We start from the raw sequence: 16,654 nt of genomic DNA, 5'->3' as shown, positions 1-16,654 counted from the left end.
TTCTGACCATTCAGCTGACTCCTCAGGACTTGCCTTACTCTCTGGAGGTATTTGGTTGTGGTCGACTTCCTTGCGGCCTCCTTTTGATTTCCATTGGCCTGTGGGATCCCAAGGTACTCGTAGCTGTCCTGGATATCTCCTATGTTGCCCTCTGGTAGGTCAGCTCCTGCAGTTCTGATCATCTTGCCTCTCTTTGATACCATCCGGCCACACTTGTATAATCTGAATGACATCCCTATGTCCTTGCTGTAGATCCTGGTGGTGTGGATCAGTGAGTCGATCTCTTACTCATTCTTGGCTATGATGTCTGACATGTTGTGGAGAGACAGGTTATTGGTCTGTAGTTGGATGGGATGATTCCCTTCTGGGGGGTTTTCATGATCAGGACTGTCCTGCCCTGTGTCAGCCATTCTGGGTGGGTCCCATCCCATAGCAGCTGGGTCATCTGTGTTGCTAGGTGTTCATGGAACTAGCTGGCTTATTCAGCCAGTATGTATGAATCATATCATATCATATCATATCATATCATATCATATCATATCATATCATCTTTGACACTCTTTCCTGGATATCTGCTATTGCCAGCTCTTGGTCCACGAGCCATTGGGCATCAGTGTTGTGTGATGCTTCTCTTTCCCATATGCCCTTCCAGTATTTTTCCATCTCAGCTCTTGGTGGGTCTGACCTGCTTTTTTTTTTACTGCCACTGAGAGAGCACCTTGGCTGGTTCAGTGTAGAACATCTTGTTTAATCTCCGGGCTTCTACTTCTTTGGTGTATCTCTTCAGCCGGGTGGCCAGAGCTGTTAGTCTTTGTTTGGCAGTTTTGAGGGCCTCAGAATGGAGAGCTTGTTGAATTTCCTTGGTACTTCTTTATTCACCATGTCACCAATGTGTAGCTCTGCTAGTTGGCCAACTTCTCTACGTGTTGGCTTTATCTTGGCCTCCAGCCGTCTCTTCCATGGAGGGTACTGGTTCTTATGTACCATGTCCATCTTGCATCCAAGTAGTTAGTCTTGATTGTGGGTTTCGAAGTATCCATAGATCTCTTTCTGCAAATATCCCCTCTCTCTAGGATGTGTTCTCCGCCCTTGTCCATGTATGTCTTGTTCCAGTAACCCATTTGCCATCAGAATACCCTGGTTCCCTAGCAACTGACGTGGACCTTGTTGACACGGGCGATGACCAAGCCAGTATAACTCTATCTGTATTCAATCAATCAATTTTATTTATAAAGCCCAATATCACAAATAATTGTAATCGCTTATATCTGAGGTAGGCAGGTATAGCATTAGGAGTCTTGCCATAATGACCTTACTGGATGATATTCGCTCCGGCCGGGATTCGAACACCCTAAGCACAAAAAGTACGGAAATTTCTTTTTAGTAGATTATTTCTGTGTTGTAACAATGCTTCTGGGCAATAAATCTTATACCGTTTATACCTTTTAATCTCAAGCCTGTTTATTTCCCTTTTAAATGCTGCCACATTTGTAAGGAACATGCATTTGTGGGATGAGCACCAGAGCTGAGTATGTGGGTTGCGCCCATGAAAAATTTGCCAAATCTTCTCTGCCAATGCCAAACAGCTTTTTTTGCTGTTGCTACTGACTCTTGTTTTGAGCTCCTGGTACCCTCAGGTGCTGACAATCAGGTGGTTGATTGGCACCTGATTGTCAGCAGCTGTGAGCATAGGCCCTGCTGCAGTGGCCAGTTGGTGTCTGCTCCCAGAATCGGAATGCCACATTTGACTGATCTGGATAGGGCCCGTGCAATAGGGTAACTTCAAACTGGTGTTCTGCAAAACCAAGCTGTGGAATTATTTGGAGTGAGCCCTAGTACCATATGCAAACTGAAGGCCAAGTTCCATATAATGAGGGATGTCAGAGACAGGCCGTGATGTGGGTGTCCCAAGAAGATGGCACCCCACGAGGACCGTCTCCTCATCCTGTCAGCACTTACGAACCATAGGCAATCTTCTACAGATTTGTAGTCAAGGTTTGCACGACGATATGGCCAACGGCTCTCTGCCCAGACAATCCGCCCCCCCCGAGTCCATCAGTGTTCAGCAATGAGTCCAGATACTGCCCACGGCAGTTGGATCGTAGGGTCAAAGTGTGGAGAAGACACAGAGAATGCTTTGCTGATTGCTGCACCGATAGAGTAACATCTTTTGGTGGACGCAGTGTGATGGCATGGGGCGGCATCTACCTCACAGGAAAAACAAGGCTTGTCATCATTGGAGGCAATCTCAATGCAGAGAGATATGGAGATGAAATTCTGCAACCAGTGGCAATCCCATATCTCCACAGTCTGGAACCGAACTCTATCCTCCAAGATGAAAATGCTCGCCCCCACAAAGGTAGTTTATCAGAGACTACCTCCAGAATTTGGGAGTGGAGAGGATGGAATGGCCTGCCAACAGTCCTGACCTCAATCCCACTGAACACTTGTGGGATCAGCTTGGGCATGCTGTTGGTGCCAGAGTGACCAACACAACCATGTTGTCTGACTTGCGACAAATGCTTGTTGAAGAATGGGTTGCCATCCCACAGCAGTGTGAGACCAGACTGGTGACCAGCATGAGGAGAAGGTGCCAGGCTGTTGTGGCTGTGTATGGTTCTTCCACACGCTACTGAGGCTCCTGTTTGTTAAATGAATAAATTGTTAAATTGCCAATATCTGTCTTGTTTCTTCAGACTTCAATCATCCAATCCACCAAACAACACCAAACAAGATTCAACAGCAAAAAAAAAAGCTGTTTGGCATTGGCAGAGAAGATTTGGCAAATTTTTCATGGGCGCAACCCACATACTCAGCTCTGGTGCTCATCCCACAAATGCATGTTCCTTACAAATGTGGCAGCATTTAAAAGGGAAATAAACAGGCTTGAGATTAAACGGTATAAGATTTATTGCCCAGAAGCATTGTTACAACACAGAAATAATCTACTAAAAAGAAATTTCCTTACTTTTTGTGCTTAGGGTGTTCGAATCCCGGCCATAGCGAATATTATCCAGTAAGGTCATTAGGCAAGACTCCTAATGCTATACCTGCCTACCTACCCGCCAAGCAAGCTAGCTTAAATCAAATACTACGGTGCGCCATGAGGCCAAACCTAATACAACACGCAACAAAAGGCTCTGTCCATGGTTCTGAAATTACGGCAAATAACAGGAGGTTATGGTGTTTCACTCTCCTCTCAAACACCATAACCCTATGTTTTTGCAGATTTACTACAGTACAAAAAACTTAAACTGAGGGGGCAAAAAATCAAACTGAGGGGGCAGTGCCCCCCCTCGCCCCCTCGTGGCGCTGGGCCCGTATCAAGGCATCAGAGGAAGAACAAAAGAAAAATTGGCGTATAATAAAACATCTGCAAATAAAACAGGTAGGGGCACAGTAGATGAGATGCTTCTGACCAACAGCCAGGGACCGGAGAGGGAGGAGAGGTGCGCACGGCGGGCAAGTTCCACCTGCATAAAAGGGAACACAAATAATACACTCAACTGTCACGTTTAGGTTTTCTTATATTGGCTGTGAATATTCATTTTGTGTAAAATAGGCTATACACTATACGATTTAGGCATGTAGACATGGTCAAGACGACCTGCTGAAGTTCAAAAACTGAGCATCAGAATGGGGAAGAAAGGTGATTTAAGTGACTTTGAACGTGGCATGGTTGTTGGTGCCAGATGCGCTGGTCTGCGTTTTCAGAAACTGCAGATCTACTGGGATTTTCACCCACAACCATCTCTAGGGTTTACAGAGGATGGTCAGTAAAGAGATAATATCCAGTGAGCAGCATTTCTCTGGGTGAAAATGCTTTGTTGATGCAAGAGGTCAGAGCAGAATGACCAGACTGGTTCAAGATGATAGAAAGGCAATGGAAACTCAAATAACCACTTGTTACAACCAAGGTCTGCAGTCTGGTCTGATTAGTCTCAATATCTGCTCTGATGATAGTAGGGTCAGAATTTGGCATAAACAGCATAAAAGCATGGATCCATCCTGCCTTGTATCAATGGTTCAGGCTGCTGGTGGTGGTGTAATGGTCAGTCCCCAGATCTCAATCCAGCAGAGCACCTTTGGGGTGTGGTGGGACAGGAGGTTCCCATCATGGATGTGCACCTGACAATCTTTTCTTTTTTTTTTTTCTTTTATGTTTTTCTTTTTCTTCTTACATCTTTTTATATACAAGTGTATAGTGCACTGTATAAAGTGTCATCAAAAGTGCCACAGTAGACCAATACAGCAGAGAGGTAATGTCATGTGTCTGTGCTTGTTCCTTTACAGATGAGTGTATGCACTGCAATGGTGAGGACTACAGAGGAAAAATCTCCATTACAGAAGACAGTTACACCTGCCAACGCTGGGACTCCCAGGAACCTCACAGCCATGGCTATGACCCTCATGTGTAAGACGACCAAACAGCACATCAATCTGTCAACTAACCACACGCAGGATTACTTGATATTTGATAAATGTATGTGTGAATGTATCAACTTTGAAACCCAACCTAAGCTGAATGACTACAGACCTGTGGCTCTGACAGATGTTGTCATGAAACTTTTGAACGCCTGGAATGTAACAATTTCTCCAGTGTTGTCTTAGAGCTGTATCAGTTCTTTGAACCGCTCTGTGATGATTTCTTAACACCTAGAGGCCTCTAACACTTAGTTCTCTTTGTCAATATCAGTTTAGCTTTTAATACTCTTTTCCCTTCAGGGCTGTAGAACAAACTCTTTTATTTGGGAGTTGAACAGTCCATGTCAATGTCTCCTTGACTGTTTGTAGCAACAGCTACAACTATTAGGACTGGGCTCCACAGGAGTGTGTAATGCCCCCACTCTTGTACTCCCTGTACACAAATGACTAGTCAGGTTCTATCTCTGGTAGACTAGTGTAATGCAAACAACTTGGAATTATAAGCTTCCAAAAGCAAGAAATTAGCAGTGGACTTAACAGGAGCTGTGGGGATCACCTATTCTTGGTTACCTTGCTGAAATGCAACATGTGGACAGCTACGAATTTCTGGGACTGACAATCTCCCTTTCCTTGAATTCAGAGGACAACAGCACTAACATTCTCAATAAAGCACACCAGAGTCTTGTTTTTAACATCATGCAACCCTGCATCCTTGTATGAGGGCATTATATTTTGGGTTAGCTGCACCTTAAACTTCATTTGCTTAACTTAGACCTGTTGTCCTCATTCATTGACACTTTTTTGTGTCATCTAGTGGTGGCAAAAGCACACTACACTAATCCATGTAAAAACAAGATGGCGGCCATCTTTGCCAAGTCAGTTTCAGGCATTGAAATTAACAGTTTTGAACAGTTTTAGACTTTAGCACTGACCCCTAACCCACAGAGTTACAAAACACTGAACAAATGTAGCATTGTTTGCAATTTTGTTCATTGCACAACAATGTTCACACATGAAAATAAACCATTTTCTACTTTATTTTATACTTTATAAGGCTAGGAAACAAAGGGAGGGCTTTAAAGTTTTAAAGGACCCCTCTCACCCATCAAACAACCTTTTGAATTTCTGTCCTTCTCACTAAATACTTAAAAGTATTAAGACCAGAACATCCAAGTTCCAAAGCAGCACATATCCTGATCTTCTGGGAGTTAAACATTGAATTTTGTCCTGACAATTTATTTTTTATTTTTGATTCCTCTAGTCTTTCAGATAAAGATCTTGTAGAGAACTTCTGCAGAAACCCTGATGGTGAACGCCAACCATGGTGCTTCACCACCGACCCGTCCACACGATGGGACTATTGCACCATACCCCGCTGCAGTATGTGTTCCTATTTCCTATTTTATGTGTTTCCATTACTTCTGCCCTATTTCACTATTATAACACCTTAAACCAGACCAAGCTTCCATCATTGAGAGTCAGGGTCAGAGGAATTTTATTCACGAGAGTAAAAAAGTGTTTAAGCTGCTTAGGTGCACACACCTTTAAACAAAAGGTGTGAGTTAAGTTCCTTGTGATGTTTACCACTTCCTGCTGCAGGATCACTGAACTGTCAAACTGACCCTGCACCACATCCTGAGGAAGAAAAGAAAATACCACTTTAATTATTTTGATATTGTTACAACATGATTATTTGACAGAATTAAAACGATAAACATAGTACATCAGTCCTTCGGTGATTCTCTCGTAAGTCGGCCCGTTCTTCACCGTCCCCATCATCTGACGGTTAATGGCCTCTTCGTTTGCGAGGGCAAGGAGGGTGCGCAATTCCTTGTCTCCCCAGTTGCTCATCTTTACAGTGTTTGTCAGGTTTGCATTTCCCTCTTGCTACTAGCTGCTCGCTAATTCCTGCTATCAGCTTTTTCCTGTTTATCCAGCTCCTCCCACAAGTCATCAACAACCCCTCCCATTGCGGAAGGCCGCCTCGGTCTGTTTAAACTAAAAGGGTTCCGTCAATATGACTACCCTACGAGGCAGAAAATTGGGCACCTCGAATCAACTCGCCAATCCAGCTCTGTGTGTCTAAACACTCGCAGCTTGCCAGCAAAACTGCCCAACATTCGCCAAAAATCTGGCAGTGTAAAAGGGGCTTAAGTCAGTTTCATTGATGTTTGAAATTCTTTAAAATGCTAGCCTCTACTTATTTTTTCCCTGAGTTCTCCAATTAATCCATCTCATCTTCTGTGCTCAGCATCCGAGCCTCCAACCATCGTCCCAGAGCTGACCTGTGTCACTGGTAACGGTGAAGCGTACAGAGGCACAATTGCCATGACTAAATCTGGCAAAACATGCCAGAGCTGGTCGGCTCAGGAGCCACACAAACACAACCGCACGCCTTACAACTTTCCTTGCAAGTAAGAGCTACTGTCACTGAAAATTTTTCAACATTTTTCATAGAAGAGGGACATACAGTCTGTCGCCTTAATTGTTGGCTCTACATGTGTTCATCATTATTACTGTCTGTTGTTTGTCAGAGGCCTGGATGAGAACTACTGTCGTAACCCCGACAATGAGGAGATGCCCTGGTGTTATACCACTGATAATGAAACTCGCTGGGAGTACTGCAACTTGGAAAAATGCACGACCGATACACCCACAACCACACCTGATCCCCAGTCCCATACAACTACTACAGCTGAACCACAAAAAGGTAAATTAGTCAACCTCTACATATGCATTTGATGAAGCAGAATTCGCTTTTAGACTCCTTTTGCTCTTGTCCAAAATAAGTATCTTTAAAACCAAATACTCAGCAGTCAAGGAATCACTGGAGTCACGTAGAATCGAGTGTAACTGAGTTTAATGTGTTCGCAGGCAACAACACATACAACTCAATGAGTCAAGCTCCGAAGCAGGACTGAAGTTTTGCTTTCTGTGTGCTCTCTTTTTATGCTGGTGAAGATTCTGTCAAATCTCCACCTCTTCTCTTTAATCCTTCCCACATAAGCCCGAACATAGTGGTGTTATACATGCACATCAAATCCTATCAGATCCTAGGTACTTCCCACTTTAGTCCTTGAACATCAGATCCTATCAGATCCTGCATCCAATACTTTACACCAATGAGTGTGTGTGTGTGCACATTATGTGGATACATGAAACAATAAACCAAGGTGTGACTGGTTATGATCAAGCAGAGTATACTGCCTGGACATGTATTTTTAAAGGTCAACTGATACTAAAGCATAAGACTAAACAGGTACATTACACTACACATTTGTCACATTTTTAATTTTTTTAGTTTGTTGTTCTTTGTGTTGCATTAGACTGTAAGACTGGAAATGGAGAAACATACCGGGGTCCAACCTCCATCACCACTGAGGGTGTGACCTGCCAGGCCTGGAGTGCTCAGAGCCCTCACCAACACAAAAGCTTTACCCCAGAAACTCACCCTGACAAGGGGCTGGAGGGAAATGTAAGTGTGTGTGTGTGTGTGTGTGTGTGTGTGTGTGTTAACATTTTGAGTGGTAGACTTTTGGAGTTTTGCTCTGGATGTAATGAACACATTTGTTTCATGTAAATTGATTCCCTCTTTGTATGTCACTGTCAGAGCTGCAGAAACCCAGACAGTGATGCGAGCGGACCGTGGTGCTACACTACTGACAATAACAAAAAATGGGACTACTGTCACATCCCAAACTGTGGTATGTGAACACTATTTGTATGTAGAGGGTTACAATTAATCATTGAACTTTTTAACCACTCTACCTGTGTGTTGTCCAGAGTGAAATCTCCCCCAAAAAATAAAAAAATATTGGATGAATTACATTTGTTGGGAACAACAATATTAGGCCTCATCAAGGTGCACCAATAATGTAGGGAACAATTCTGGGCCTAGAGGGGGGACATTATTAATGTTGTAAATTATATTGGTGATACTGTAAAAGAGGGGATACTATTTGTTGTGATCTAGGTACCAGTGTTATGTTTTACACGGCGGCACCATCTGTTGGGACTTAAGCCTTAACACGGGCCTGACCTAGATGTCCAAATAGAGTATCAAATTGGCTATCGGAAATAATTAATGAATAATAATAATAATTACTGATTATGTTCAATAATATGACTTAATTTACATTAAATTACCTCGTGGGGCACCATTCCCGAAAAGGGAAAATGATAGTCAGTTTAAGATAGCAGTCTCATAAAATACACTAAACTATTAATTTGGAATTTTGATTAATAATTAAATTAATAACCATAACCAAATTAACAGTAAAGCCTGAAGGATTTCGGAGTTCTTGATGCAGCAAAGGTTGACTAGTCATTCAGCCTTGTGCAACATTAAACAGACAGCAGGTATGATTCCAAAGAATTATATTTAACTTTGAGTTGCCTCTTTGGGTGTAGCTCTGTTGAAAGCCTGTTTGTAAATGAGTCTATGTGAATGTGATCTGTGTTGCAAAGGGTCTGGATCAGTGCAGGGGATGTTTAGTTGCATGCAAGACGTTGTCTGTGAACAGCATTAGCAAACTAACATCACTTACTGTAGCTTCGGCGAAGCCAGCTAACCAATGACTTAACTGTAAACAATCACAATGACTCAACAGTATTAAATCACATACAACAAGTAAAACAGTCTTGCTTAGCCTGTAAAGCTGTGATAAAGCTATGTCGCAGATCTGAGGAAGCTGCAGAGTTAGATGCTGGGGTGCTAACTGAACTTGGTTCTCCTTGTTGCTGGAAAGTTAGTTGCAAACCTTGTGCTTGCAAATCTAACTTCTCTGGTTCAGGTTTGCCTCTGCCTTGAGCGTGGGCAATTGCCCTCCCTTTAGTGGTTTGGGGCAATGGCCTCTGAGTTGGTCAGAGCACAGGAGGAAGAGAGGTCTGTCTGGGCTGGCCAAAGGCCCAGAAGCTAGAGGTGGTGTGAGCTGGAGCAAGAGGAAGACTGTCTGAAGGGAGCAGACCTTCTACAGTTGCCCCTGACATCAGAGAGTCACATGTCACTGTAAAAGTCCTGTCCAATCAAGTCTGACAACTGGTCTCACTGAGGTGAGAAATAGCTCTCTTTGTCTGAAGAACAAAAAGCATGGAGAGGAGAAAAGCCCTCACATGTCCAGTTTAGATTTTAACAAATGACAAATCATCTGTGGTCCCGTGAATCCCAACACATTTAAAGGAACAGTGTGTAGGGGAATATAGTGGCAAAAATGGAACATGATATAATAATTATGTTTTCTTCAGTGTAGGCATGTGCCGGTATGAGATTTTGACGGTATGATAACCGTAGGCAAAAATACCACGGTAATCGGTATTACCGCGGTAATAATAATAATAATAATAACAATACAGACGTCGTCCTATTTTCGCGCTCTACAATTTAAAACAGTAGGCTAATATTCGTTTGACCGTTCATGAGTGACAGCACGTACCAGGCATCTCCTGTCAGTGCAACGCATCATCAAACCAGTTGTTTAAATGTGTCGGCTAATATAGACCCGTTAAAAGTTTAATAGAGCCGTTTCTTAACTTCACGATGGTGACTCCACCCAGCAGCTTGTTGAGCTCCTTGTTGTTGCGGACAGCCAGCTGCCAGCGACGGGGGATGATACGGGTCTTTTTTTTGTCGCGGGCAGCGTTTCCAGCCAACTCCAGGATCTCAGCGGTCAGATACTCCAGCACAGCCGTCAGGTAGACGGGGGCACCGGCACCGACACGCTGCGCATAGTTTCCTTTGCGCAACAGCCTGTGAACATGGCCGACTGGGAACTGGAGCCCACCACAGGAGGAGTGGGTCTTTGCCTTGGCTCTGGGGGTTCTTCTGATAGCCTAAATGGTCCCACACCACCGACTTTGTCCCTTTCGCCGGTGGGAAAAGTTTAGCTTCGCCTCCTCCAGCCATGTTTGCAGTTTGCACGTGGGTGGATTTACACTGATTACTGACGTACTGACTGACTGACTGAGGCTGCCCCCCCAATAACTGTGCTGACTGCAGCGGCTGCACATGCATGATTTCAGCGTGAGTGCCAGTTAAAATGTACTACTGGCACAGAGTTATTTCTGAGTTTTGAGTTCCTGAAGTTCCCATTTATGAAACATAGCGTAGGTTACACTGTCGGCCTTTACCATCGGAACGGAAAATTGGCGGTTAGTGACACCGTGACATTCTTTTACTGTGGTAAACCGTGACGCTGGTAACCGGCATATGCCTACTTCAGTGTATATTCACCTGAAAATAAGAATGGTCAGACTCAATTTTTTGTCCATCTAACTATTTTGTTTTATCATGTGTCCGAGCATTATCCTCACAGGCTGCTTGCCATGGCTGTAAACTTTAAGTCTTGTTAGATGACACCAATTTAAACAAATTCAATGTTTGTGTTTCACTTCTCCTGCAAGAATTCATGACTCTGAGCTTTCCTTATAGTTGATTCAAAATGTGGGACACCAGTCATCACACCAAAGCGTTGTTTTGGTCGGATCGTGGGAGGCTGCGTGTCTAAACCTCACTCGTGGCCCTGGCAAATCAGCCTCCAGACCACGTGAGTAGAACAAAACTTGCAAAATTTGATAAAAGTATAAGTGATATTGGGTTTCTTAAAAGATGATGCCCCACTTTGTACCTCTAATGCCTAAGTCTTCAACAAGGGGTCCGGGACACCCAGGGGGTCCTCAGAGTTACTGCAGGGGGGGCCCCCAAATTATTGTTTGATGTTTTTTTTTTTTAATTTGATTTTTTTTTTTTTTCCAAAAATTAAAATATGTCTGAAAATATACATGAACTTTACCTTTTGCAACAACTTATCTTTGTGAAAATGGAGTTTCCTCCCTCACCTACCTGAAAAGCAAATACAGCTTAAGACTGCAGCCTGAGGCTGATATGGCCTTCTGCCTGACCTCCACCTGCCCAATTTAATATGCAATGCAATTTATACTATATATGTAGGAAGGGGTCCCTGCTCCATCTTTCTTTCAGCTAAGGGGTCCTTAGCCTAAAAAATGTTGAAGGCCCCTGCTCTAATGTATACAATGGGGTCACAGAAGTAACCATCAGTTTCTTTCTATTTCACCAAGCATGACCTTCTTTTATTGTCACTGTCAGAATCTACTGACTAAATCTGGGATTACTTTCAAACCATTACAGTTACATAATTTTGCTAAAGGAAGATTGTGTTTTTTTCAAGAGTTTTATTCTTTAGTGTGGTGAAAAAATATATTCAACTATCATGGCAGAAACACTTAATATTACTGCCCTGAAATTAAAAAAAAAACAATAGAAAATAGTATTAAGTATTTTTGAAACAAATACACAATGGGTCTCATTCATGAAACGTGAGCAGAAAGAATTTGTGTGTAAACTGTTCGCAGACGGAAATTTACGTGCATGTCCGCATTCATCAATATTTTCTCCGATCTTTTCATAGTTACTAACAAAATCTACTCTTGCTCCTGACCACTCGTAGTGCTTGTGTAGATTTAGTAAAGCACATAAATATTGCTTGTCACTATTGGAAATTACAATTTTAATTCGTATTGCGCTCTGTTATGTACACAATACACAGATGCCTTTGAAACACATAGCTAATCTAAACATGACAAAATATTAAAAATATAACACATTTAGTTAAATTAGTTGGCAATTAGCAGGTTTAAGATCCAGATTAGGTTCATGATTGTGAATTATCTATGTAAATCAACTGAACAGATTACACGTTCTTTCTACATGTTGAATGATGATAATAAAAATATCCGTAAGGACAGCTGGATCACAGCCTCTTCGGCCTCGGTGCCTGGGTTCAGCAGGGGCAGCAGGAGCAGCAGGTGGTGGAGCCACGAAGGAGCACGCGCCAACTGAAAGAATTATTTGAGACAACATGTTTTTTGTTGTTGTTGTTTTTTTGTGGCTTTTTGATCATTTCAATGAATAAATCTGATTTGAAAAATGTTTAATTTACGTTGTATAAAACAGAGCTTTAGGCTATTAAGATTCAAATAATTTGAAGACGATGCATACAAAACTGCTGTAGGCTATATGTTATGCGTATCATTTGTTAAAATAAATGTTAAATAGCTCTACATTCCGATAGCCATCACTGATTTAGAGTTTATCCATTACGCACAAAACATCTCTGGTTTCCTGTTCCCACTTCATTCAAAACCCCACAAATGAATCTTTGCTTTGCCTATCCCTGTCACACCACTACTAACTGAAGAAAATAAAATGTTTTTTCTTAAGTCCACTTCACCCAAAATTATTTCGATCTCCGTTTCGGAAAATTTCTTTATTCTTTCTCTCTCTTTCTTTCTTTGCGCCATGACTGACAGGTCGACTGGATGCACCTACACCTCCTTATATGGTGGTCACTGGCTATTCATGGGGGGGGATTTATGCTAATTGCTGATTACCAGGAGCGCGCTGTCACTTTACGATGGATTGGCATTCATGGTCATACACACGTGTTTATGATCAAATCTGAGTTTCTCGCGGCGTTCCTGAATCCGGGACAGGTTTTTAGTAGCATAGGCTTTTATGTGCAAATCTACACACAGATTTACTCACTTTTCATGAATGAGACCCAATGTGTGCAAAAAAAAACAAAACAAACAACACGTGGAATAGGGCCTTCTCCGTATGTTGATATAAATGGCTCATTCTAACGTAACAAAAACATGATGACTCTGATTTCAGATTATAAACAAATGAAAAGTTAGTTATGAATATCATGTTCCATTTCTGTGAATAGATGCCCCTAAATCCTACAGGCTGGACCTTTAACAGTGGATGCTGGCTGATATGTTACAATATTTTAATTATCTTATTTTATTCATTAATATTTTCATTATTTAAATGGGTCATATTATATTTATCTTTCTTTTTACTGTTGTCTCTTTCTACCAGTTGGGGATTTCATTTCTGTGGAGGAAGTCTGATTCACCCTCAGTGGGTCCTTACTGCTGCACACTGCCTGGGCAAGTCAGTGAGATGATTATAAAAAAAAAAAAAAAAAATTAAATCCAGCTAACCACTGTACAGCTTGTGTGTAGATTTATAAACGTGTTGTGTACTGTAGGTCTGCAGACCCTTCATACTACAAGGTACTCCTGGGTGTCCACACAAAGTCAGGCAATGAGCCATCGCAACAGGAAAGGAACGTGGAGAAACTGATGCGCGCGCCCAACAATGCCGACATTGCTCTGCTCAAACTGCAGAGGTAAAAACTGGACTGATCCTCTTACTGTCACCACTGGTTCAAATATTAATAATCATAGTGGTTCTGATGCAATTATCCTTCCTTAACTCACTATTGCTACTCAGTGGTGGAAAGTCACCAAGTACATTTACTCAAGTACTGTATTTACACTTTACCACTGCTGGTGTTCTGTGTGTTTTCAGCCCTGCAATGATAAACGACAAAGTCCTGCCAGTTTGTCTGCCAGAGCAGGACTACATTGTTCCTGCTAGAACTGAGTGTTATGTCACCGGATGGGGTCAAACCCAAGGTACAGTACGTTATGGTTGTCTGTGTGTCTTGTGCTATCTTTGTGAGGACTAATTTAAGTTGAGAGTGAGGTTGTTTTTAAAAGTGTGGACATGCTGGCCAGCCCTCACTTCTCAAATGTTTTCAGAAACATATTTTAGTGTTCTGTGTCGCTGTAAAATAAGAAAGTTGGTCTGGCTGGTGGGCATGCTTGGTATTTCAGTATGCTGTGTCCAACATGGTGGCCAGGTTACAAATATTCTTTTTTTTTTTTTTTTAATTTTATATACTTTATTAATCCCCGAGGGGAAATTCAATTTTTCACTCTGTTGTCAATTACACACAGGTCCGAACACACACATGCACAAACTGGACCTATACATGCACTAAGTGGAGAGATGGGCTCTGAGCGGTTGGGGGGTTCGGTGCCTTGCTCAGGGGCACCTCGGCAGTGCCCAGGAGGTGAACTGGCACCTCTCCAGCTACCAGTCCACGCTCCATATTTTGGTCCGGACGGGGACTTGAACAGGCGACCCTCCGGTTCCTAACCCAAGTCCCTATGGACTGAGCTAAACAGTATTTTGATGTGTGTTTCTGAAAACATTTATGAAATGTGCAATGCAGCTACAGAATCTTTATTCATATTTGAACAGCGCTGCCTAGTTTGACAGTTTGACCACAGTTCACAATCCCTGATTAACAGCTGTGTTAGAGATGCCTCTGCCCCGGTAGATTCTAGTAAATACCATTAATAGCAGTAAAGGCAGTCGGAGGAGGGACGTGGATTTTTTCACAGACCATCTGTCTCATAGATTATAGTGACAGTTTGAAGTATTACAGTTATTTTCAGAAAAGTTACCATCTGTAGATTATATAATGTTGAAAAAAAGTAGTATACAATACAATACAATACAATACAATATACAGTATATTTCTCCAAAATCAAGGTAAATGATCTGGTGACTCTTTAGGTTGTCAATTGTAAAAGCCCAGTAAATAGAAATAATCCCACATTCAAGCCGAAGTTAACAGATTTTGTTACATTTGTTGCTATTTCAATTAAAGATACCCTAAATAGTCTAAAACTATAAACTGGATAACTATGTTGAGGTGTGTTGTAGGTACGGGAGGTGAAGGTGTCCTGAAGGAAACTGGGGTTCCTGTGATCGAGAACAAGGTCTGTAATCGTCCATCGTACATGAACGGCTTAATCAAGGACAATGAATTGTGTGCTGGAATCAATGAGGGAGGAATGGACACCTGCCAGGTATGACAAACTACAAAAACTGGGGACCATCTTAGAAAACTACATAGTGCTGTCTATTGCTGTTGACCATGGTCTCTTTTGTGATACAGTAGCACTTTATTCAGTGTTAGGACATTACAGACCTGGAAAATAAAACATTACTTTTATTAAAATCTAAATATTATGAAGTAAAATCATTCAGCCGCATTGTTCAGTACAACTGCCCATTATGTTACTTCACTGGACTAAACTGTCCGAGCAAGTGGCTTCTTGTTCTAATGGACTCACAGAGCTCAGCACTTCATTAACTACATGTTATTGTAATCAACTGCAATGATTGCCAAAGGTGTAATATAAGACCCAGTGTATATGATTTTAGATATAAGTCTTGATTTGTTTGTACATATTTTACCTACATCTGTTAGTGAATATACATTTTCCATATCTCTGTCACTTGTAGTTCTGTGATCTAAAACTTTTCTTCCTTCATGCTTCACTGGTGTTCTTTTCCAGTCTAGTTTTGGACTGAAAACTATTTGTTCTCCTTGCAGGGTGACAGCGGTGGTCCTCTGGTGTGTAATAGCCAGAACAGTTACATCCTGCAGGGTGTGACTTCATGGGGTGCTGGATGCGCCGCTCCTATGAGACCCGGCATCTACGCTCGAGTCTCCAAGTTTGTCAACTGGATCAACAAAGCCATCAATGAAAATTAAAAACCATCCACCTAAAAATAATCCAGTAGCTTCAGTCGCAGAAAGTGACATTGTGCTCTTTGAAGATACTTTAACATGCATGTACCATTCTGCTCCAACAGGACTACTTCAGTTTGTTTCCTGGTCTTGTCTGATGTCAACAGGTGTTTTGTTTTCTCTGTAAACAAAATAAGACAATCACATGTCTGGTTTTGGCATGTAAAGGTGTCTCTCTGTAAGAGCTGAAAAATAAAACTTAATACAAATGAAATGGGGGAGTCATGCTTTATAGAAAATGTATATAAAATACTTCCTTGGTTTTAGCTGAGGTCAAATCTATACATACATGCATGGAGAGTCAGTCACACAGCTGTTGAGAAAATGTTACTAAGGTCCCGTTTATATGACAACGATTTCAACCAGGCCTGGAATTTCGTCATTTTAGGGGCAAGGCCACTTGGCCTTTCGCATTGTCAATTTTTTGAGGGCACAAAGGCCAAAAGCCAGGGCAGCAAGGCCATAAAATAAAACAATGATTTTAAGTCCACGTCCATAATGAATTTAATTTAAGGACTAAGGATGTATAACTATCTATGAAATGAATAAATAAAACAAGCTCAAGTAATAATAATAAGTATAATAAGTAATGTGATTTATTTCATAGTGCTAATAAACCCAATGTGTTTTAAATATACCAGGTTTATGTATTTATAAGCAAACAATCTTAAATATTAGGCCTAAATATTTTTTGAGTGTACATGATAAACTGATTCACTGAACAAGACTGGCTTACACTTATTTCTGATGTGTTG

General features: G+C 41.8%; 1 protein-coding gene across 3 annotated transcripts in view; it reads left to right on the top strand.

Moving 5' to 3' along the window:
• Positions 1–16,113, top strand: part of LOC117260087 (apolipoprotein(a)-like) — a 195,025-nt gene extending 178,912 nt beyond the window's left edge. For all 3 annotated transcript variants that reach the window (XM_078167073.1, XM_078167070.1, XM_078167071.1), the window contains 12 exons: positions 4,294–4,414; positions 5,687–5,805; positions 6,677–6,839; positions 6,960–7,135; positions 7,752–7,900; positions 8,036–8,129; positions 10,853–10,967; positions 13,325–13,399; positions 13,497–13,637; positions 13,820–13,926; positions 15,026–15,171; positions 15,702–16,113. In XM_078167073.1, the coding sequence (XP_078023199.1) occupies positions 4,294–4,414; positions 5,687–5,805; positions 6,677–6,839; positions 6,960–7,135; positions 7,752–7,900; positions 8,036–8,129; positions 10,853–10,967; positions 13,325–13,399; positions 13,497–13,637; positions 13,820–13,926; positions 15,026–15,171; positions 15,702–15,863 (1,568 nt within the window). In that variant the 3' untranslated portion in view covers positions 15,864–16,113. The remainder of the gene's footprint in view (positions 1–4,293; positions 4,415–5,686; positions 5,806–6,676; positions 6,840–6,959; positions 7,136–7,751; positions 7,901–8,035; positions 8,130–10,852; positions 10,968–13,324; positions 13,400–13,496; positions 13,638–13,819; positions 13,927–15,025; positions 15,172–15,701) is intronic.
• The last annotated feature ends 541 nt before the right edge of the window (positions 16,114–16,654 follow it).

This window comes from Epinephelus lanceolatus, chromosome 4, assembly GCF_041903045.1.
Source record: "Epinephelus lanceolatus isolate andai-2023 chromosome 4, ASM4190304v1, whole genome shotgun sequence".
Classification (NCBI taxonomy): Eukaryota; Metazoa; Chordata; class Actinopteri; order Perciformes; family Serranidae; genus Epinephelus; species Epinephelus lanceolatus.
The sequence above is the reverse complement of the archived record's forward strand: the minus strand, read 5'-3'. Positions and strand labels throughout refer to the sequence as shown.